Source organism: Marmota marmota, unplaced genomic scaffold (assembly GCF_001458135.2).
Source record: "Marmota marmota marmota unplaced genomic scaffold, marMar, whole genome shotgun sequence".
Taxonomy (NCBI): Eukaryota; Metazoa; Chordata; class Mammalia; order Rodentia; family Sciuridae; genus Marmota; species Marmota marmota.
The window spans coordinates 57409478-57434362 of NW_026000174.1; the positions used below are offsets into that span (position 1 = coordinate 57409478).

At 35.1% G+C, this 24885-nt stretch overlaps 1 protein-coding gene and 2 pseudogenes across 1 annotated transcript; 2 read left to right on the forward strand and 1 right to left on the reverse strand.

Annotated features, from left to right (window-relative positions):
* Positions 1-4795: 4795 nt before the first annotated feature.
* Positions 4796-8118, forward strand: LOC107158917 (annotated as a pseudogene).
* Positions 8119-15952: 7834 nt separating this feature from the next.
* On the forward strand, positions 15953-16861 carry LOC107134862 (olfactory receptor 4S2-like). The gene has a single exon (XM_015476880.1). The coding sequence runs from the start codon at positions 15953-15955 to the stop codon at positions 16859-16861; it is 909 nt and encodes a 302-aa protein (XP_015332366.1).
* A 5726-nt stretch (positions 16862-22587) lies between these two features.
* LOC107158922 lies at positions 22588-23470 on the reverse strand (annotated as a pseudogene).
* Between the last annotated feature and the right edge of the window lie 1415 nt (positions 23471-24885).

Consider the following 24885-nt stretch of genomic DNA (forward strand, 5'->3'; position numbering starts at 1 on the left):
GAGAGAGAGAGAGAGAGAGAGAGAGAGAGAGAGAGAGAGAGAGAGAGAGATTAGAAAGACAGAGGCAGAGACATAGACCTTGGAACCATTCAGTATTATTAGAACAGAAGGGTTTTACAAACGTTCTCATCGAACAGTGGCTATTGCAACATGAGATGGCTTTGTCCTAGGGCTCCTAGAACTGCTTTGGGGACTGCTTTGAAGCATCTTTATCCACATAGTTCTGTAATATCTTAACTGATATTCTCTTATTGTAACTAAGACAGTCCTAGATCAATGTTAAAGAGTATTGGTGCTTTTGTCAATATCAGGGAAATATTTTGAAGCAGGATTTGCACTTCCTACAATTTTAATTTTGGTTTCACAATGAAAATAAATATTGTCAATCTACATTTTTAATGAACATCAATATTTTCAACATACAATTTCAAAATATAATAAAATCAATAAATTTACTATGCTCTATATAAAACTATAGTCAAACAATAGTCAACTATAGTCAATTTTCTAAGTTACTCAACTTTTTTGTTTGGTTTATATAATCTGCTTCCTGATTTTGGCTTATTTTTAAAATGTATTTTCTCTTCTGAATTGAATCATTCCTTCTTGCCTCTTTTAAAAATCTTCCTTCATGGCCTATCTAGAGATTTAAATTATGCAGTTATGCTTTAAAATAATGTATTCTCAATAACTCCTTTTCAAAGATAACACCATTGTTTTTATCTTTTAATTTTCACTACAATATAAAAAAGGTATATATGCAACTCTGAATATATGCAAGATTTAAAGTTATAAATAAATATTATCACAAAAATAAAAATCCAAAGAATAAAAATAAGGGAAAAATCTGTATAGTGCTTTTGGAAGTATGGCCATTTTGATAATATTAATTCTGTCTATCCAAGAGCAAGGTAGATCTTTTCATCTTCTAAGGTTTTCTTTGATCTCTTTCTTTAGGGTTCTATATATAGGTCTTCCACCACTTTTGCTAAGTTGATTCCCAATTATTTTATGGTTTTTGAGGCTATTTTAAATGGGGTAGTTTTCCTCATTTCCCTTTGAGGATTTGTCACTGATATACATAAATGTCTTTGATTTCTGTGTGTTGATTTTATATCCTACTACTTTGCTGAATTCATTTACTAGTTCTAAAAGTTTTTTGGTGGAACTTTTAGTGTCCTCTAGATATAGAATCATATCATCAGCAAATAGTGCCAATTTGAGTTCTTCTTTTCCTATTTGTATCCCTTTAATTTCTTTTGTCTGACTAACTGCTCTTACCAGTGTTTCAAGAACTATGTTAAATAGAAGTGTTGAAAGAGGGCATCCCTGTCTTGTCCCAGTTTTATAGGGAGTGCCTTCAATTTTTCTCCAATTAAAATGATGTTGGTCTGGGGCTTAGCATAGATAGGCTTTATGATGTTGAGATATGTTCCTGTTTTTTCTAGTTTTTCTAGTGTTTTGAACATAAAAGGGTGCTGTATTTTGTCAAATGCTTTTTCTGTGTCTATTCAGATGATCAAATGATTCTTATCTTTAAGTCTATTGATGTGATGAATTACATTTATTGATTTCCATATGTTGAACCAACCATGCATACCTGGGATGAATCTTTCTTGATTGTAATGCACGATCTTTTTGATATGTTTTTGTATTCAATTTGCCAGAATTTTATTGAGAATTTTTGCATCTATGTTCATTAGACATACTCATCTGAAGTTTTCTTTTTTCTAAGTGTCTTTGCCTGGTTTTGGAATCAGGATGATATTGGCCTCATGGAATGAGTTGGAAGTGCTACCTCTTTTTCTATTTTTTGAAGTAAATTGAAGAGTATTGGTATTAGATTTTCTTTAAAGGTCGTTTAGAACTCGGCTGTGTATCCATCCCGTCCTGGGCTTTTCTTGGTTGGTAGACTTTTGATGGTGTCTGCTATGTCATCACTTGAAATTGATCAGTTTAAATTGTGTGTATCATTCTGATTCAATTTGGGTAAACTATATGACTCTAGAAATTTGAAGATGCCTTTGATATCTTCTATTTTATTGGAGTATAAGTTTTTTCAAAATAATTTCTAATTATCTTCTATATTTCTGTAGTGTCTATTGTAATATTTTCTTTTGCATCACGTATGTTAGTGATTTGAGTTTTCTCTCTCCTTCTCTTCATTAGCATGGCTAAGGATTTATTAATTTTATTTATTTTTTGTTCAGTCAATTTTTTCAATTGTTTCTTTTGTTTCAATTTCATTGATTTCAGCTCTGATTTTAATTATTTCCTATCTTTTGCTGCTTTTGGTGTTGATTTCTTTTTTTCCTAGGGCTTTGATATGTAGTGTAAGGTCATTTATTTGTTGACTTTTTCTTCTTTTAAGGAATGTACTCCATGCAATGGACTTTCCTCTTAGAACTGCTTTCATAGTGTCCCAGAGATTTTGATATGTTGTATCTGTGTTCTCATTCACCTCTAAAATTTTTTTAAATCTCCTTGATGTCTTCTGTAACCCATTGTTCATTCAGTGGTATATTATTTAGTCTCCAGGTATTGGAGTGGGTTTTATTTCTCACTTTATCATTGATTTCTAATTTTGTTCCATTATGATCTGATAGAATGCAGGGTAGTATCTCTACTTTTTTATATTTGCTAAGAGTTGTTTTGTGGCATAGTATATGGTCTATTTTAGAGAAGGATCCATGAGAAGAAAGTGTATTCTCTCCTTGAAGGATGAAATATTTTTTATATGTCAGTTAAATCTAAGTTATTGATTGTATTATTGAATTCTATAGTTTCTTTGTTCAGCTTTTGTTTGGAAGATCAATCTAGTGATAAAAGAGGTGTGTTAAAGTCACCAAAATTATTGTGTTGTGGTCTATTTGACTCTTGAAATTGAGAAGAATTTGTTTGATGAACATAGGTACAACATTGTTTGGGGCATATTTATTTATAATTGTTAAGTCTTGTTGGTGTTTGGTTCCCTTGAGCTGCATGTAGTGTCCCTCTTTATCCTTTTTGAATGACTTCAGTTTGAAGTCTGCTTTATTTGATATGAGGATGGAGACCACTGCTTGCTTCCAGTCCATGTGAGTGGTATGATTTTCCCCAACACTTTACCTTCAGTCTGTGGATGACTTTTCCTATGAGATGAGTCTCTGAGAGACAGCATGTTGTTGGGTGTTATTTTTTGTTTAATCCAGTCTATTTCTTTTGATTGGTGAGTTTAGGCCACTAACATTCAGGGTTATTATTGAGACATGATTTGTATTCCCAGCCATTTTTGCAATTTAGCATGACTTGGTTTCTCCTCTGATTAGATTGTCCTTTATTGTAATACCCCCCTCTGCTAATTTTCATCATTGTTTTCCATATTTTCATATTTTGCTTAGGATGTTCTGTAGTGCAGGCCTTCTAATTGTAAGTTCTTTTAACTTTTTTTAAGATAGATAGATAGATAGATAGAGAGAGAGAGAGAGAGAGAGAGAAAGAGAGAATTTTTAATATTTATCCTCAAGCCTTTGGTGGACACAACATCTTCACCTTATTTTTATGTGGTGCTGAGGATCGAACCCAGCGCCCCGTGCATACCAGGCGAGCGTGCCACCGCCTGAGCCACATCCCTAGCCCTTAACTTTTGTTTATCATGGAACATTTTTATTTCATCATCAAATCTAAAGCTTAGTTTTGCTGGATATAAGATTCTTGGTTGGCATCTATTTTCTTTCAGAGCTTGGTATATGTTGTTCCATGATATCCTGGCTATGTGAGTCTGGGTTAAAAAATCTGCTGAGACACGAATTTGTCTCCCCTTATACGTGATCTGATTCTTCTCTCTTGCAGCTTTTAAGATTCTATCCTTATTCTATATGCTAGCCATTTTCATTATAATGTGCCTTGTTGTAGATCTGTTGTAATTTTTTACATTTGGTGTCCTGTAAGCCTCTTGTGTTTGGTTTTCCAATTCGTTCTTCATGCTTCAGAAATTTTCTGATATTATCTCATTGAAGAGATTGTACATTCCTTTGATTTGGAACTCTGTGCCTTCATCTATCCCAATAACTCTTAGACTTGGTCTTTTGATGCTGTCCCATAATTCTTGGATGTTCTCTTTATGGTTTCTAACTATCTTCACAATGTGATCAATTTTATTTTCCAGACTGTATACTTTGTCTTCATCATCTGACATTCTTTCTTCCAAGTGATCTATTCTGTTGGTTATGGTTTCTATTGAGTTTTTAATTTAATTTATTTTATCTATCATTTCAAGAATTTCTGACTTTTTTTTTCAGAGTCTCTCTCTCTTGAAATAATCTTTTGCTATCTTTATTTGCTCTCTTATCTCATTATTGGAGTGATCAATTTCTGCCTGTATTTGCTCATTTAGGTCATTATTTTATTCACACATCATTTTAATTATGAACCTTCTGAACTCCTTCTGACATTTCATGAATGTCGAGGTCCATGGGTTCTGTTATTATAGTGTCTTGATTTGTTTGGGGCTCTTTCCTCCCTTGCTGTTTCATGTTGTCTATGTGTCTTCCTTTCTTGCAGTGTAGATCTGAGATATTACAGTCTGTTCCCTATATTCTTGTAGTACCCATGCAGATCGTCTGTATCTCACCTGATTTGGGGCTTCCAGACCCTGCTGGTGTCCCTCAGTGAATGCTACTGCATCCTGGATCTGTGTCCTGAGCAAGTTAAGAGTGATTGGATCTGGGCCGCTGGGCTTGACTTCCCATGAAAGTCTGCTAGTCAGAAGGGGTGGTCCTGTGCCAGAGGCCAGGCTCTGACAGGTGTCTGCCCCATGGGGGAGGGGTCAACTGTGCCTCCTGTAAGCCTGGGTCCTGCACAGGCTGGTGTGAGTGGTTCTTAATTACAGGATTTTTGACTATACTCTTGACAAACATTTTAAGGAGTATTTGGTGAACTCAAAATGAAGGGACATTCTACGGGTTTTTAATTTTCTAGAAAACTCACATTAGACAGGAATACTTGAAGCATACATATTCACACACAATTCTTCCCCAGAGAACATGATAAAATTGGTGAGAATCATTTCTTAACATGGGGACCAGAACTACAGCTTTCTCCTCAGGTTACAGAGATAGGAAAAAGATACTCAAATTGCATAAAAAGCACCTCTCAGTCATCAAAATCTCAGCAGTGAACGGGATTTGAGCTATATGCCACAGAAATGTCTTTTTTTTTGCAATGTACTTTTAATCTAGTTGTAGAGTTGCTCTGATAACTTCCATGTAAAAGGATGCTAACTGGTGAATTGATCACTTTGGTATGCATAAAGAGTTCACTTTCTGTAAAGAAGCAAAGTTCTGGAAGGAAATAAAAATGTACCTTTAGAATATAATGGGCATCTAAAATGTACCTTTGGAATACAATGGACATTTTATTTACATTTGAGCCTGAAAATACTGAGAACTTATTTGCCTCTCTAGAGGCCATGACTAACCAACATGGTTTTCAAAAAACAAGTACACCTGCTTCAAACTTTTATTTTTCCTTGTGGGGTGACCTCCTGTCAATTATTATTTGATTCAGTGATGTGACAGGTGACCATAGTTACAAACTGATATGCATTTTGTATTTTCTCACATGGTAGGTGAGCACTCTACCTCTGAGCCACAAACCCAGCCCAAGGCTCAATTTCATTTAAGAGCCTATTTATGCTTGATGGGGATTAGATTTTAAATCATTTATATAATTTGGTTTATTAAAATAAAAATTATTATGTTTATTAAATATTTTACATTTATTTTATTAAAATAAAAAAGCATACAAATCCCATTTAAGAATTGTTCAAATCAGGTAATATGTCCAACATTTTTTTTCTTCAAATAAAATATTACTGTAGTTCAATTTTGGAGAAGATCAAAACCAACTTTTCAAAAATATGCCATTTATCTAAGTCTGTTTTGGAAAATTTTATATGGAAATGAATATGTTTGTTTGAAAATTCAACTTCTATTACTAGTAAATTATTCATTGTATTAGTAACAATATTTACCTAGTACCATGGAGAATTGTGAAGAAAATTTAAGTAGAGTTTGATTAAGAAATTAAGTTTAAGATTGGGATAGAAAATATACATTCCAAAAAGGCAGGTGTTTTGAGATCATCTGGTCAGAATTAATTATAAACATTTTGATTTTAAATAGTAGTGACCAAAATTGATGTAACATGGTGATGGAGATGATCATAATTCTGTGTCATTTTTCAGCAACACCCATGATGTTGCTTAGCACTGGGTCTTACCACCTACTACAATAGTCTGAGCCCATGGGATCAAATCCTTTTGCTTTGAAATAACTTGCACTGATGGTGATGATAAGAATACTACTCACATATTTATATTGATTTGGAATTGAAATTTCCCACTTGTAAAAAAGGAAAACTGAGAGTTTGATTGAGTGATATTAGACTCAAAATGTTTTAATCTTCTTAAATATTATTGTATTTGCTCAGAGTAAATTTTACCTAATACTCCCAGTGCTTCAATAATAATGTCTATAGAAATATTACTGTAAATTACAAAACAGCTTCACATTCTATTACTATTTGAATGTCACAAATATGTATAAGGCATGTAATGACCTATTATTTGTACTTAAACAGATGAAAGAGTTGACTTTCAAGGTAAAGGCATATTATATTATGGTGCTAAAAATAGAGCCTGAATTGAAATTGGTCTCTGTATGGATTTATCACTGTCTGAGAGTTTGTGAGACTAGACAAAATGATTGCATTGCATGAATTTAAAAAAAATACATACCCTCCAATCACGAGGTTCAAAGAACTATCAAAATATAATATCCTGCATTGAGTGCAAACTTTAGTATAACATTCCCCAAAGCACAGTCTTTCCTGGAACTTATTCTTAGGTTTATTTGGTGATTCCATTTTGTTGTTTTCCTTGAATTAATTAGCAGATTAAGCTATTCTGTGTTTAAAAGTGTCAGCACATAATTTTCAGTAAATCACTGAGAAAACCAATAACAAGGAACAAAATAACACAAAAATATTTCAAAAGGCTTGCTTCAGCTTCTTAAAGAGAGAGCATTGCATCTTAAAATATTTTCTTGTAAATTTGTTTAGTTTTTAGGCTAATTAACTCTAACATGGTCTTGAGATAATGTATATTTCACTAAAGAAAAAAAAAAGCCCAGTTAAATTAGTTGGTACATAATGAAAAAAACATGTTAGCTGTGTAACTTATACTTGTTTCCTTAATGAATTTTGAGTCCCAAAAATTCAGAGCAGCATTCTTTACAGGGAGCAATTGCATATTTCATCAAAATTTAGGAGTACATATGATCGAAAGTAAAATATTAATATCATTGTTTGAACAAAGTATTTCTTCCTCAATTACTTCGCATTCTCTGACCTTTGCTCCACTTCCACAGTGACCCCTAAATTAATGACTGACTTACTGGCTGAACAGAAGATCATTTCCAAAAATAACTGCATGGCACAGCTGTTTACCACCCATTTATTTGGAGGCATCGAGATCTTAATCCTCACGGGGATGGCCTATGACCACTATGTGGCCATCTGCAAGCCCTTGCATTATGCTGCCATCGTGAGCAGACAGAGGTGCAACACGATCATCCTGGCGTGCTGTGCTGGGGGATTTGCACACTCTGCCAGTCAGTTTCTTCTCACCATCTTCTTACCCTTTTGCGGCCCCAATGAGATAGATCACTACTTCTGTGATGTGTAACCTTTGCTGAAATTGGCCTGTTCTAATATACACACACAATAGGTCTCTTAGTCATTGCTAACTCGGGATTAATTGCTCTGGTGACTTTTGGTGTGTTGATGTTGTCTTATTTTTTTATATTGTACACCCTAAGGGGATGCTCCAGGGAGGGCTGCAGCAAAGCTCTTTCCACTTGCAGTGCCCACATCACTGTCGTGGTCCTGTTTTTTGCACCTGCATTATTCATCTACATCAGGCCAGCCATGACATTCCCAGAAGACAAAGTGTTTGCTCTTTTCTACACCATCATTGCTCCCATGTTCAACCCTCTGATCTACACGCTGAGAAACACGGAGATGAAGAATGCTCTGAGGAAAGTTTGGGGTCATCAGACACTTCTGGAAAGAAAGTAAACTTGTGGATTATTTCTGCTTTTCATGGTGTGGTACCTAACAGCATTTGTAGTATCTCATTATATGAATTTAAAATGATTAATTTTTCCATTATCTTATTGGTAAAATTTGTGTAGTTTCCCCTTCAGGGAAATTATGTATAGTGCTGCTTTGAACATTTTGGAACTTGTCTTGTTAATAATGTGTCTGCTATTGGTTTTCCTTTATGTTTTGTATTGTAATTATCACTTAATATTTTAAGAAAGGTATTGTGCATTCATTTCAATGCTCTACCAATATATGTTACTGATATAAAATGAAATATATTAAACTCAAAAACAAAATATTTATTATTCATGGAAAACTACTGGGATGAGTTTAATTAAAAGAAGAGAAATACTTGAAGCCCCTGACCCTTGTAGGATCTATGCAATGGGCTATGAGGTATGCTAATTAGCACAGCCTGCCTATCAATTATTGGGAAAAAGAAGAAAGCTCTGAAAATAGTAGTTTATCCAATGAGGTAAAAAAATAAAGTATAACTCTCAGGGATGCCTCATTAAGTTATGCTACCAATATTAACATATAGTAAATCACTGTTGAGAAATTTTATGTAAAAACATCTCTGTAGCAAATGGAGCAGCTTGACATGTTAAAGGAAGCTGAGTAAATTGTGTATTTATTTTCTCAGAAAACATCCACTTCATGGAGTCACAGTAAGGGAAGAAAGCCACATGTTTCTGCTAACAGATTCCCTCTGTACATCAAACACACCTACATGCATATGCAAAATTCATATGTAAAATAAGAACTGTCCAGGGGCTTCTATTTCTAGCATAATTTGAATAAATCTATTCATGTAAAAAAAACAAAAATGAAGAAGAGTAAATATTTAATTTTTGTTCACAACCATGCAAAACAGGAGGACATATGATTGGAAAAGCCATAACAGAGTACAGAATACATTTCTTTTTTTGCAGTTAGACAGCCAATTTAATAGGAAAATGTTATTTTATAACAATTTAAGATTATTTTAATAGCATGATATAGTAATGCAAACCATCAAATATTAAAGGCCATTATAAGTCAAATACAATGACTTTAAGAAATAAGAAAAAAATAACATTATTATTAGAAATGTAAGGGATAAAACATAGCAGCTGTATCTTAAGATTTTATTAGAAATGTAAGGGATAAAACATAACAGCTGTATCTTAAGAAGTAATCAATGAGCTGTAGCTATATTCTAATAAATTACCCAGAAGAGTGAATAGAGCAAAAACTAAATGAAAAAAATTAGACAATATTAAGATACATTGAACTACATGTGCAAAGACCTCCAGCCCAGGACATGACCAGCAGCTCAGTGCACAACCAAGGTGTCCTGAAAACCAGGTGAAGCAAGGGCTTACAGATGTCCATGTAGCAGTTATAGGCCATCACCAACAGAAGATCTCAAAGGAAAAGAGAGAAGAACTCACCAAAAGTGTGTTCTGTAAATAAAATCAATAGAATTTTTTAAAAAATCATTTGGATAAAATTGTAATGATATGGCATTTTCTTAGAAGAACAAATCTTAAATCAATTTTTGGGAAAAGATGGGAATAGATCTTTAAACAATAAAAAAGAAAAAAGACCAGTGGGCCCAGGGTCTTCCTGGCAGTCTTCGTGAGGACAGGAGGTTGCACACCACAGAGGAATTGTAAAAGAACAAGAACACAAAGTACCTTCTGCTCTTTTGGATTCTGTGTGAGGCCCAAGATTACACATTAGACAGTACTTTTCTTCCATTTATTTTTTTTTTATAAATTTTTCAGATACTAGAAACTGTCAACCTATAGAAGAAGAGGAAAAACTTTCAATATATTACATTAAATATTTTATTTTTTTATTAAGTAAAAAATGAATCTGTTTTGTGTCAAACTACCTACCGTAGACTTTGAGATTATCAAATTCAATAGGACTCTATTCCCTACCTGTGTTGATTTGCTAACATGTTCATGGGATCACAAAATTACAACCCAATTTAGTAGGTGCAATTATAAATTTGTTCATGATGTGCTGAGGGTTCATGGAACATGTTAATTAAACTGGGATCATAGAGGGCTTCTCAGAGCAAACATTCCCTGACTGAGGTTTAAAGTGGATGAAGTGAGAATTGGCCAGAGTATGAAAAGATGGAAAGATGCATTTCATATAAATTCACATGAGTGTAATACTTGTGGAACCACTTAGGATAATTTGCACATTCAAAATGAACAGAAAATTTATAAATGGATTCTATTCATGTGATAACCTAATTCACATCTCTAATTGGATCTCAGTTTCATATAAAACTCTCCTTCATTTCCCACAAAAATCTTTTTTCCCTAGGTGTTCTCCATCTCACCAAATCATACTGCCTACAATGTTATCATTCATGCTAAAAATCATACAATATCTTCACTACTCTACTCCTTACATCTTATTTAACAATATTTTTAAAGAATTACACCTTCAAAATATGCCTAATTTCATCATTGCCATTACTTCTTTCATACCCCCCTCACTTACTATAACAGCTTCCAGAAAATTCCCTGTGCTTTCTATTTGGTTTCCAACAAACTATTCTTATAATGTAGTCCAAATGGCCCTCTTGAAATCATGTTTGGATCATATCTCTCTTCTGTAGAGCACTTTTGCATTGGATTTTTATCCAATACTTAATAAAAATCTTCTTACTTTGGCCTCCTAGACACTAGATGACATGGTCCAGGTAATATCTCCAAGATCCTTTGTACATGTCTTCAAATGCAACATTCTCTAGTTTTGTTTTCCTTCAAGTATTCAAGGTATTTTCCCTTCTTCTTAGTTTTATCGATATTTTTGTATTGCTATTTCAAAGGTCATAAGCAGTTTATCTCTGAAATAATAGTAAATATAGTGTAAAGCTATTTTCTTTCTTTTTAAAAATATTTCTTTTCTAGTTGTAGTTGGACACAATACTTTTATTTATTTTTATGTAGTGGCGAGGATGGTACCCAGGGCCTAGGAGTGCTCTCTACTGCTGAGCCACAACCCCAGCCTCAGTGTAAAGCTATCTTCACTATTTATTTGTTAATTGAATAAATAATGTTTGTAGAACATTTGCATGAGGCTCAGGGTGCACATAGAGGGCAGGTCATCAGAGGACAGAAAGGGAGCAATGATTGGCCAGCCACCTTTTCACCATCAGTCTTCTATTTTGTCAGAGTATTTGCTTTAAATTTTCTCAAATCTTTTCTTGACAAGTGTCATGTAAATTCTGACTTGTAACATTCTAAATTTTCTTCTTATTTTCTAAGACATGAAACTTTCCTTGAGGAAGTCTCTGCTTAGCTAGTTGACTATTACATATATTTCTCACCTAAGTCAAGAATCCAGTTTATATATCAAGAAAACCAAAAAGACTTATTTACTCAGGTTTTAAATAAGAACATAATTAATATTCATGCAGAAACAAATGAGGTTTATGGATAGGAATATAGTAATGACTAGGAAGGGTTATAAGACAGGTTTCTGGTATCTGATGTGGTAGGGTTAACTTTATGTAATTAACTGAGAGGTACATTTATGTTTATGCAACTATTTATGTGATGTACTTGACAATATGCTTTATTATAATAGTTTCTGTCATTCCACTATCCCTTACCATGTAATGGTCTTTTACTAAGTGATTCCTGTTATCTATCATCATTTACTTGCTCATATTTTCATGTGGAAGATATGAACTTTGATATGGACATTAATATTCCATTATTTATATATAATGTTTAGCATTATATCCAAAAACATATTTTCAAACATCTCCAAGATATCAAAGCACATTTTTTTCATAGTGGGCAAAAAAGACAATGCACTGCCTTTCCCTACCACTCAAGTAACTGTGGTAAGCAGAATGGGGTCTCCCAAAAAAGTCTGAGACCTAATCCATGGAACTTATGAATAGGTTTTAAGTATATTATAAAGAGAGATCTTGATTATAGATGGAACTAAATTTATTAATCAATTGACCTTAAAACATGAATGTTATCCTGAGTTATCCAGGTAGGCCCAATAGATTCACAGTTTCTTGGTGGAAGAAAGAGGCAGAATAGGATTTTAGAGACTGAGAGAGATTTGAAGAAGCTACACCACTGGCTTTGAAGATGGGGAAAAGGCCCCCAAAGGAAGAAGACAGTCTCCAGAAGTCGGAAGAATTAAGGGAGTTAATGTTTATCTAGAGTGTATGTATAATGCAGTTCCTTGTGCTTTTATTTTTGTCCAGTGAGGCCAAATTTAGATTTCTGAGCTCTAGAATTCTAAAGGCATTGAATTTGTGTTGCTTTTAGTTACTAAATTTTCAGTACTTTGTGGCAGCAACCATAGGAGTAATATAGTAACTTAATCATGTTCTGCCTTTCTACAAACCTGGGCACATTTCCCCTTCACTTTATGCTCTTGATGTTTTAAACATTTCTCTGCTAAGTCTGTAGATAGAGGGGGCCTGAACAAGATCTCTTTACATTTTGCACATTGCATAAAAAAAAGGAAGGAGATAATAAGGTCAGAGTAGGAAGGAGAATATAAAAAGGATAACTGAGAAGGAAAAAAAGAATAGGAAAGGGAAAAGCAAGACAGTTATTGGTCACAAATCAACCATAATGGCTGGTAGTCAAAAGTAAATGCAGAGGCTGAGGCAGGAGGTATGCAAGTTCAAGCCAGCTTCAGTAACTTAGGGAGACCCTCAGCAACTTAGGGAGACCCTGTCAGAAAACAAAAAGGGCTGTGAATGTGGCTTAGGGGTTTTGTATCTGGATTCAATTCCTGATACAAAAACAAAACAAAAGAAACCTGGGTAATAAAGGTGATGGAATTATGCTATGTGTTGAATATATCATAATGTATTCCAATTTTATATATTAGTATAATGCACCACTAAAAAATAAATAAGTGGAAATAATACCAATAGAGTCGAAGAAGGATATGAGGGGGAGAGAGGAGGGGAGGGGAGGGGACATTGCTGAGAAATGAAATGGAAATAACTATATGCATTTGTGTATTTGTCAAAATAAACCCCACTACTATGTATAACTACAAGGTACTAAAGAAAGCAAATAAATTAAAGGTAAAAACCACTATTTATCTCAAATACAGGCCAGAAATGAACCTCATACTTTCTGCAAAAAAATCATCAGAAGGAAATCAGAGGAGGAACCCACTGATATAAATGAATCTATGCTTTTCTATTCAAAGAGTGATTTCAAAAGAGTAGAACAATTAAATTTCCATTAATAACATATATATTTTAAGATGGCGTATTACATGAGTACTATTTAATACACATATTGAACTACATGGACTAAATGAAGAAAATATACAATCATAAAAATTGTTCGGTAAATTGCTTTGATTTAGTATTATGATCTTGTAATTGACTTCTAAATTTGTTCTATTTATTTATATTTTAATTGAAGAAACTTGGAAATTAAAGTTCATTATTAGTTCTGTAATTTGGTTTTGACTATGAAGGAAGACGTTTGGGAAAAGCTTTCCCAAAGGTCATTATCATTTTATTACATTCTCTTTAAGGAGAACCGAAGTAGAAGAGAATTTATTGTCAAAGGTACTGTGAAACTGCAGATTTAAGAAGGTAAGAGAACCAGGAAGAATAAAGACTGACTTCTACCAGCTTTTGAATTTAAGGTATCTGGAATTCTCTGGTGCTAACCATTCACAAATCAATTTCTCAGGTATCACTCTTACATTAATTTGATCGTCTGTACCCACATTATCTAAGGAAGAGATAGAAAAATAAAGCACATTCAAGCACTGGAAAATACAGGTGAGATTTTCTTTTTCTATTAAAATGAATACCGAATCTATGTTGGAAAGAGGAATTCATTTAAGCTACTAGATTTTGTACATTTGTAATAAAAGTGCAATACACTGCTTTCTGAAGTAAATGGAGAATGAAATTATTAAGATGATGCTAAGTTAAGGCGTTTTCTATACATGACTGTGAGATAGGGTGTCATGAGTGCCACAAATATAAAAATGCCAATCATTTCAAAAACTACTGTGGTGTCAGGTCTCAAATGCTCAGCAAGTGGAGGAAAGCATCTTTGAGATGTGGGTTAAGGAGAGATAAGGTTTCCTCTAGGACCTTGTGTTTTGGATAGTAGAGGGATCGTTTCCCAGCTTGTGTGTTTGTGCTTCGTTTGTTCTAGAGAACCGAGCAACGTAAGTGATATTTGTGAAAACTGCTATGCTGTGCATTCAATTTAGGGGCTCTCTCACTGGAGAACAGGCTGTTTTTAAAATCAGTAGAAAAACCAAAGGAGTATGAACATATGAAAGTAGGGAACGTGCTTAATCCCAAATCTCAATTTCAATGTTGCTATTACCATTGCTGTTATTACTATCATCATTTTGTCATGCCCCAGAGAAGGCAGCACTGTAATGACTACTGAATCCACTCCACAGACTTGATGGAACACTGACCTGCAATTTCCCCAAAGCTGTAAGTACCAAGCACAAAAGAGGTAATGGGTGGGCTCACAGCAATCAGTAGTCATGAACACCTAACTCAGCAGATCTGAAGGGCTGTATTCTCAGTAGCATAGTCAAGAATAAGAGGAACAGTTTATGTCCTTGGCTTGATTTGAAAACCTAGAAAAACCCTTTCCAATTATTCCATATACATGTTTCTAGTAAAACATAGCATAGTGTGCCTGTAACTCCATTACTGAATGTTTATCTATTTAAATTATACTTTGTCCTCTTCTTAAATTAATTTTAATTATCATGCAATGGTAATCTCTTCCTGAAATATTGAATTCTCCCAAACTGGGAGATCTAATGCAACTACGATAACACTGGAAATATCAGAAGGATACACAAAAAAATATGGACATTAAAAGACTGAATGCTGCCTTTTCTTCCTTTTACTTTGATCCAGTTTAGAGACAAATTCTGTTTGGGCTAATCCATGTTTACAGAGGTGATGTAATTTCATGGTAGAAATAAGTGCTATTGTGATAAGTGATAGATTGAAACTCTGTCATTTCACAAATGAGATAATGGAAGGTCCAAGAAGTTAAAAGATCCTGCGTTACGACAACATCACATCAAAGCCTAATTTGTATAATTTTGTTTATATGACTTCACACCACATCTGGAGCTTGGGGTCAAAAAAGGGACTATGAAGTCATTTAGATGAGATCAGATTCATAAGAAGGAGAACCTGTGGAAGTCTCTAGGCTCAAGTAGTTGAGGACTTATGAGTGGATATTGTGAACAGGTATGGAAATACTCAGCAAAGAAAGTGAGGACATATGTTTTACTTATGCATCAAAAATAAAGAAAACATTTTCTTGTATACAAATTGATGTTTCCTCAAACAGATTTTGTTTCAAAATTAGAGTGCCTTATATAAAATAAAAGCTATTTTTATTAAATTACATTTTTATGTAAATACAAATAAACTGCAATGGACACCACAATTCAGTATAAGTAATATGCATCAATAATAAATTAAAGAAAACTGAAAAGTCAATTTGGAAATAAACTTTAATACATAGTGAAGGAGGAAAGATACCTGGTAACAAGTGAGACTCAAGGGATTTATGTTACCTCTCTGGACATTGTTTCTATATCTGAAGTGAAAAAAAAAATGATATTATATAGAAGTAAGGTAATTGGAAAATATGCAATTCATTTTCAAGTGTGTATACTAATAGGAGTATCTACCCATTTTTCTGTTTTCAACTATAAGAATTATTCATTTGTTCTAAATTAGAAATAAATTATGATGGTACTTTCCATGTGTCCTTCAGGTAATTTGTCTCTGGAGATCATGGCCTCATGGACTCATCCTGTGGAAAAAATAAACAATGTAACTGAATTCATCTTCTGGGGCCTTTCTCAGAACCCAGAAGTTGAGGAAGTCTGCTTAGTGCTCTTCTCTTTCTTCTACACAGCTATTCTTCTGGGAAATCTCCTCATTATGCTGACAGTTTGCACGGGCAACCTGCTCAAGTCTCCTATGTATTTCTTTCTCAACTTCTTGTCTTTTGTAGACATATGCTATTCTTCTGTCACCGCACCCAAGACAATTGTTGACATGTTAGCAAAGAACAAAACTATCTCTTATGCAGGGTGCATGCTGCAAATCTTTGGAGGGCATTTTTTTGGTTGTACTGAAATCTTCATCCTTACTGTGATGGCCTATGATCGTTATGTGGCCATCTGCAAACCCCTGCACTATATGACTATCATGGACCGGGAGATGTGCAGTAAAATGTTGTTGGGGTCATGGGTAGGTGCGTTCATACACTCCATTATCCAAGTGGCTCTGGTAGTCCAGTTACCTTTTTGTGGACCCAATGAGATTGATCACTACTTCTGTGATGTCCACCCTGTGCTGAAACTTGCCTGCACAGACACCTATATTGTTGGTGTTGTTATGACAGCCAATAGTGGCACCATTAGTCTAGGGAGCTTTGTGATCTTGCTCTTCTCCTACAGTGTCATTCTGGTAACTCTGAGGAAGCAGTCGGCAGAAGGAAGACGCAAAGCTCTGTCCACCTGTGGCTCCCACATCGCAGTGGTCATCATCTTTTTTGGTCCCTGTACTTTTATATACATGAGGCCTGACACTACCTTCTCAGAGGATAAGATGGTGGCTGTATTTTACACCATTATCACTCCCATGTTGAATCCTCTGATTTACACGCTGAGAAATACAGAAGTAAAATTGCTATGAAGAAACTATGGGACAAGAAGGTGTTTTGGACCAGTGGGAAATAGTTGGAAGTAATAATTTAAACTGAATGATTTTATGAATTACCTTAAATTTTCTTCATTATGTTTAACCCCTCTGTACAATAAAGACAACCAGGACAAACTCATAGGATTTGAGGAAAAAACAAATGAAAGAATAACATATTTTACAAAGAAAAAGTATGATCCTTATTATCCTAATTATTTCATAATTAATCTGGTAATTTCCTGAAATCTATGTTAGGTATTCCTGTAACTAACAATCTTAAAATTGTCATATTCAGTATCATTATTTTCTTCTACACTTTATGTTTTGTGATATTTTAAAATGAGAATGTTCTAAGAAGTATTACTTAAAGCAATTTCTGTGGTTTTGAAATATGACTCATGCATTTTAAGCTTATATATATATATATATATATATATATATATATATATGAATGAGGTGGCACTGGGGGAGCAGGTCCTCAAGGTGAACGGGGCAATGGTATAAAAAATTACTGAAAAACCAGCCTCTACCTCAGAGCAAAGCCTGTCCAAGGAAGGGACATGACCTTTGTCCTTGAAAAGACCCACAGAGCACTCCTAGGCACATTCCCACCCTGCTAAATTGTTTATCTACAAATAACAGGAGAGATCTGCTGCACCAGGTGTCCCTGACTCAGTCAGGCTAGGTGGGGATCCATAGCAACCCCCTAGCAGCAACCCATCAGCATGAGACAGAGAAATACCTGGGATGCCAGACGACCCTCCCAGTAGTTTATGGTGGTTGATAACGTGTTGGGAAACCATGTAGTTCAGCAGGAACACCCCTCTTGGCTTAAACCAGTCAGTTCAAATGAATCCCCCTCTTGTAGTAACCAATCACCCCTACCCAACTTGTTCCTGACAGTGAATGTGTTAATCATGTTTTAGAGTTGTTATTTGATTTTCCCCGTGATGTGTGTTGTGTGATGATTTGCTAAGAGATGCTATGATGTATGTGGGGGTCCTGCCTTCTCCAAAGAATGTATAAAACTGCTGTAAACCCTGGGCTCGGGGCCTCTCAGTGTCACCAGTTGCTTTGTGTGCATGGAGGACCAAGATAGCTCACAATAAACACCTCTTTACTGTTTACATCGATCTCTGGTGGTCTTTTGGGGGTCCCAAATTCGAGCATAACATTACAAAAGCAACAAATGTCAAAAGAGACATCATCCCTGTTGTGGTAATGATTGTCATGTGCAGGATCCTCATGTCAGCTCAGGCTAGCTTCAGCAAGGGGAACATGTCACAGAAGTCTTTCTGATAGGGGCCAGTCTCCATGAGCATCTGTTAGGAACTTGGACAGAACTGTGGGTTATAACAGTTGGTATGAAGCCACAGGGGTTCCCTTGGGGGAAAAATGGTTGAGGAAGTGTTATTCACCAATAATAGCTGGTTATTCACCATAGCTGGTATCCTGGTATTTGGGGGAAAGGGAATACCCAGACATTTGAGGGCTGTCAGATATTGTAAGCAACTTATTACAAATAAAAAGAGACCTACACAAAATCCTTCAGATGAGATGAAACCTGGTGAAGACCATATTAGGAATTGATATTTGGCATAAAACTTCCTCAGAGCATTCTGCGTGTGTGCAAGTTATTACTAATTTTATTTCTCCGATTTTTAAACCGATAAATGGAAGAAATCTTTAAAAAATGTTTTTTTTTTTTTTAAATTACAGGAGCTCCTTCATTACCAACAAGAGAAAGTCAGAAGATAAGCCAATTTCAGAAATAAAAACAAACTTCCCATACTGATAATATTCAGTGTATTAAAAAAAAAGTAAATCTTCATTTCTTCACCTCTCTGAACATGTACACAAAGACCTTGTTCAAATGATCTCTAAATCTCTTCCAGATCTTAAATTCAGGAACATATTTTTTCTTTCTAGACCCCAGACATAATTGACATCATAATATTTTATAATGGCAATTATAAGGGATCATGTTTTTGTAGTTGTGTCCTTCTTTAGGAAATCATTTATCTTGACTGAGAATCAGAAATGATACTGCTGGTTATTTGTGATGAGTTCTGTTCCCTCACTTGTTGAAGTTTGAACATTAGAGAAGCCCACCAAGGAAAGCATATAAAGCAGGGTTTATTTAAAAAGGAGTAACACAGGCTTCTCCTGGGAGGGAGAAGGGGGCCATAGCTTGTATCCTGGTATCCCAAGAAGCAAGGGTTCTTTCCTTTTTATATGTCTTAGGCTTCCTTTGTTCTCCTATTTTCTTCCTCTTATCTTTCTCCTTCCTGTGTACAGGACTATGTCTAGGAAATGCTTCTTGGGATGACTGGTGGGAAAGGTGGGCTGAAGGGGGAAGGGCAGGATGGAGCGGAGCGGCCCAGGACACATTAATTAACAACCTTATAGCTCCCTGTAGGGAGGGGCAATTACTGGGAGAGGTTACCATAGAACAGGTTGAGCAAGGGCAGGCTCTTCATAAAAGAGGAGGAAGGGCTCAGAAGGAATTAACATTTGAATCCCTCTGGGAACAGTCTCCAGCTTCCTGGGACTCACTGAAAATTGGCCTGACTAATCTGACCTGGCTTGATTTACCTATCTATAATGACTGCCTGATAGAGAGGTCCTAAGCACTCACATTTTGAGATTTCTACTGCAGTAAATATAACTAAACAATATGAAAAAAATGTGCTTACTATATATTTTAATTCTTTAATAACAATGCTTTAAAGTTAAACAATGTAATGTCATTACACCATTTACAATGAACTTATCAAAGTTATTATTTGGTGGCCAGGACATCTCAAATAGATGTCCTTAGTCTTAGTCTTTCCTATAACACAATGTCATTATCACATTTAGTCACTATGTTATACAAATGGTCTCCTAAACTTTTTCCTCAAGTTCACTGAAATTCTGTGTCCCTTGACCTTATCTCTGAAGGATGTAAAAAATCACCTCATTTTTAAGTACAAGAGACACAGAACTGATATTTTCTGTTGCTCTATCACCTGTATCATTGTCCCCACTAAGAAACTGAATTGAATCTACTCAAAGTATTATTGTCTGTGTGCAGCAGATACAAAAGTGTTAGGTAGCAAGGAGTGCATAGCCACAATGTCATGGAGATTTCAGTAATAGTATTTCTTCATCAAAAACACCCAGACATGGCCAGGTGTGGTGGCACTTGCCTGTAATCCCAGCATCTCAGGAGGCTGAGGCATGAGAATTCCAAGTTCCAAGAAAGCCTCAGCATCTAAGCAAGAGGTAAGGGCTGAGGATGTAGATCAGTGGTTAAGTTGCCCAAGTATTTTACACTACTCTCCTTAGATCTGCAGACTCAGTGATGCAGTGTAAATGTCCACCCTAACACACATAGTTTCCACAAAAAACATTTAATTCTCTTTCATGGGCCTCTAGGTAAGCTGGAGTTCAGTTGACATAGACTGGGAATGGCTGGTTTCATTTAAAACTTCATAGTGGGTCCAGTAACACTTCATGTACCTTTTTTCCTCATGCATACAATAGCAGAGTTATCTTCCTCTGCTAGTCAAATCAAATTCACAGCTGACCACCAAATATGAACTAAATACGTTAAAGCACTGAAATATTTAAGGAAATCTCATTCAGAAACCACAAAGTACTTTAATTCTGGAGACACCAAAAAATGTGATAAATGTATTAGTTTTGTGGATATGTTTATATGAAAAATAGATGAAATATGAAGGAACATGAAATCCTTTTATACAATCCATTGAGCACTGCTTAGAAATGTATTTACACTTATTTATGCTATTCCAGGGAAAGAAGTATAACCATTAGTGATTAGAAATGGGGAGACATATTTTCATGTTTTTTACTACTAAGAAAACTATTTTTCTGGAAAATGAGAATTTTTTACTCTTATTTTTTTTTTCATTTAAAGTTTACAACAAGTCATAATTTCCCATTTCTTTACAGCAATGGTATAACAACATCAGTCTGGCAGTCAATGCTATGATTATGTATTAATGGAATAATAATTAATGGAAGTATGATCTTGTTGATCATACTTCTTCAAACTGGGGACAGTCCAAATTTTCTGATTCTAAGAATATCAAAATCATCAAATCCAAGTGCAAGTATTCAGATGTTCCATCAACTGTATGAAAACTACTAGAAACAATTACTCAAAACACAAATATTTGTAAGACCCCTAATCCTAGCTTAATTGGGTCAGAAAAAATTGCAAAGTGATTTTAATCACCAGCCTAGTTTGGTAACTTGATCTAGGGGACATAGAGATATATTGCCTACAAAGTCTAATCTTGGACTATAACAGTAGATTTGTGTGGTTCTAGAGCATGGTTTATAAATTTATTATAACTTCTAATCCAGATATCTTTGGACTTTTATCTTTGTTTTTAATTTCATGAGTACACCAACATCAGGTATCAGTCTTGTTTCTTAATATTGTCTTTTTTCAGTTGTTAATATACCTTTATTTTAATGTATTTATATGAGGTGCTGAGAATTGAACCCAGTTCCCCACTCATGCTAGGTAAGCACTCTACAGCTGAGCTACAACCCTCAGGAATCCACCCCTCTCTCAACCACTAATACAAATGTATGGAGAGGCAGTGTGCACACTGGTGGATATTATAGTGAAGCAGAGAGACAATTGGAGATACACTAATCCACATATACACAAAAAAATCTCAAGTCATGGTTCATGTGAAAGAGAAATCTATCATCAGGGCACAAGAATTTAGCATAATAAAAAATATATTTGTCCAGTATAAGTCTTTCTAGAACCACAGGTGGAAATATGGCAAGAAAGTTCAGTCAAAATAAATAAATAAATAAATAGATGGATGGATAGACAAGTGGATTCAGTAAGACTATTTGATTCAAACTTTCAAAACAAGCATTTCAGCAAATTATATTTACCCTGTTAATTGTGTCACCGTTATCCACATTGTCATGCTTGGCTCTGTTTTCATTGTTTCTTTAGTTTTCTTAGGAGTCACTGTACATTAAGAGATGTTGCTGGTTACAGACTATGAGTAAAGTATAGGTGGTTAGAAGAAGAACATTAATGAAATATTATAATTGATGAAATAACAGTTACATCTATTCAGTGTCTTCAGGATGTGAGAAAAGAAAATGAATACTAATGCCAGAGAATATAAACCAATCTTTTGTCTTTAAGCTTAGTTTTATTATTTTGGTATGCTGTTCACACCTCTGCAGCCACTCTAATATTACTGGAATAAAATGCGATTATGTTTTGTAGGACTGCTATTAAAATGCATTAGCTAAATTGTCATGTTTTCCAGATATGTATTCAAAAATTAAGTACTTTTTAATTGTTTAATACATACCAGAAAAGTTCTTAACCCTGTAAACAACCTCAAGTATTTCAGGGTAGGTTTTAAAATCAAGTAAAGAAAATAGCAAAGATAAAAATGAGGATAAGATAATGATGCTGAGATTCTGTGCTTAGTAAGATTTCTTTAGTCTTGATATTTTAGAAAAGCATTTGATTAAGAAATAACAAAATTAATGTTAAGCAATGATGAGTGATAGTTAGTTTTTAACAATATGTTTTTCTGTCATTTGTTTCTCCTGGAAATCTAATCATATCATTATTTAGTTCATTGTGAACTGTATATAAGCAAGAGTGACAAAATTTAAGATCATTCAGCTTAAATTATTTCTCCCAACCATTTGCCACTGGTTCAAAACAACCGCTTGCCCCACAGTTTCATCACAGTATTCTTTACTTTTGTATTTCTTGTTGTATAAATCATAGGATTTAGCATGGGAGTGGTAATGGTATAAAATACAGCCACTGTCTTATCCTCTGAGAAGGTAACATTAAAGCACATGTATGTGAACACACAAGGACCAAAAAGGATGATGACCATTGAAATGTGGGCTCCACAGGTGGACAGAGCTTTGCACCTTCCTTCTGCTGATTGCTTTCTCAGAGACACCAGGTTGAAACTATAGGTAATGAGCATTTATAAAACTCCCCAGAGTGATGATACCACTGTTGGCCCTCACAATGACACCAATAAGATAGGTGTCTGTGCAGGCAAATTTGAGCACAGTGCGGACATCATAAAAGTAGTGATCGATCTCATTGAGTCCACAAAAGGCTAGGTGGACTACCAGAGCCACTTGGATAACAGAATGGAAGAATCCACTTACCCAGGTCCCTGTCCATGATGGTCATATAATGTTACAGATGGCCACATAATGATCACAAACCATTATTATAAGGATGAAGGTTCTAGTGTTACCAAAGAAATACACCCCAAGGACTTGCAGTATGCACCCCACAAAAGAGATAGTTTTGTTCTTTGCTAACATGTCAACAATCATCTTGGTGCTGTGACAGATGAGAAAACAAATGCCCATCAATGACAAGAAGTTGAGGAAGAAATACATGGGTGTTTTCAACAGATTCCCCATGAAAATGGTCAGCATTTTGAGGGAAATTCCCAAAAGAATGACTGTGTAGAAGAATGAGAACACCCCAAAACAGACTTCTTCAACCTTTGGGTTCTGAAAAAGGCCCTGGAAAATGAGTCCAGTTACACTGTCTAATTTTTCCATGGAATGCATCCAGCAGGTCAACTTCTCAAAATAATTATATATCATCTGGAATAAAAAACAGAAAGACAATCAGCATTTATTTCTAACTCAGAATAAGTGAAAGATCAATCACAGTAGTTGTTGAAAATGGAACAATCAATACTGAATACTGACTGGCATGCATTCCTAGACTAGTTAAAGTGCATCTATTCTAATCATTTTTCCTCTATAATATCTCCAATTTTTTCATGTCAAATGAGAAAACAAAGTCTACAGAAATAAATTACATCTAAGTGTTAGCAAAATCACATATCTTATCAAGAGTGTATCTTGGATATTTATGTTAATATTATTTGTGTATAAAAATTCACTAAGTTCTCTTTCTGTAAAAAATGAAGTCAACATTCAGAAGAAAACTGTGGATATGTTATTAACTGTATATCTGATAAATTGCCCTTACTAGATCACAGAAGTAAAAACATTTTGTTAGGATGGCCTTAGTCCTGGGCCTAAGCAACTCCATTTTAAAAACTCCAGTTTGAAACCTGCAGTTTCACCAGGCACATCCACAGAGCCCTCTAGTATGGCCACAAACAAGTTACTTCCCCTCACCATGATAAGCAGAGTGAAGTCCCCTGGCAGGCTGCCCTTGCCTGATAAAGGAAAAGGCAAGAAGTTCAGGGTGGAGACCACCAGACCAGATGTTTTTGACCCCATGGTAAATGATGTCACTAAGAAGTCCAGTGGAAGCTGATAAGGATTGAAAGGGGGGTCAAATGCCCCCCAAATTTAGTATAAATAATAGAACAAATATACAGGTTTTCAGCCAGCCGAAACAAGGATGCACTCGAGCTGTGTGGGAGCCTGATGTTGGCCTGACATCCCATCACTTGTCATGGTTTCCTGAGCTACTGTGTGATCCTCACTACTCTTAAACTCTACCACCTCGTCTGGAACTTGGTGAGAGTCACAGCTTCTCCCTACAACCCTCTCCTCAACCGGTCGTCCACTCCACTCCAGGAAAAGCCTGCCTCGGTTCCAGACCTGGTCACTATGGTCTGAGTGAATTTGCATCTGCTGGACATAAAGCCTAAGGCTTAAGACTTGTGAACTTAGCATGCAGAGGGGATGTCTGTCATTAGCCTGTCATGATTAAGTGTGTTTTGCAGTGCTTAGAATTAATCTAGAATTGTTTGCTGTGAATTTAATCAATCTAGAATTGTTTGCTGTGAAATGATTATGTCTATTGCAGTGCCTAACATTAAGGATTGTCGTTTTCTTGATTAAGAAACTATAGAATAAAATTGTATTGAATAATAGAGTGAATAAAACATTGAAAGGGGCAGAAGTGCGTGGACATTCTTTATTTCTCCCCTCGACTGCATATGTCACAATTTTACCCCCTCGCGACACATGTCCACATGGTCCCTTCTGAA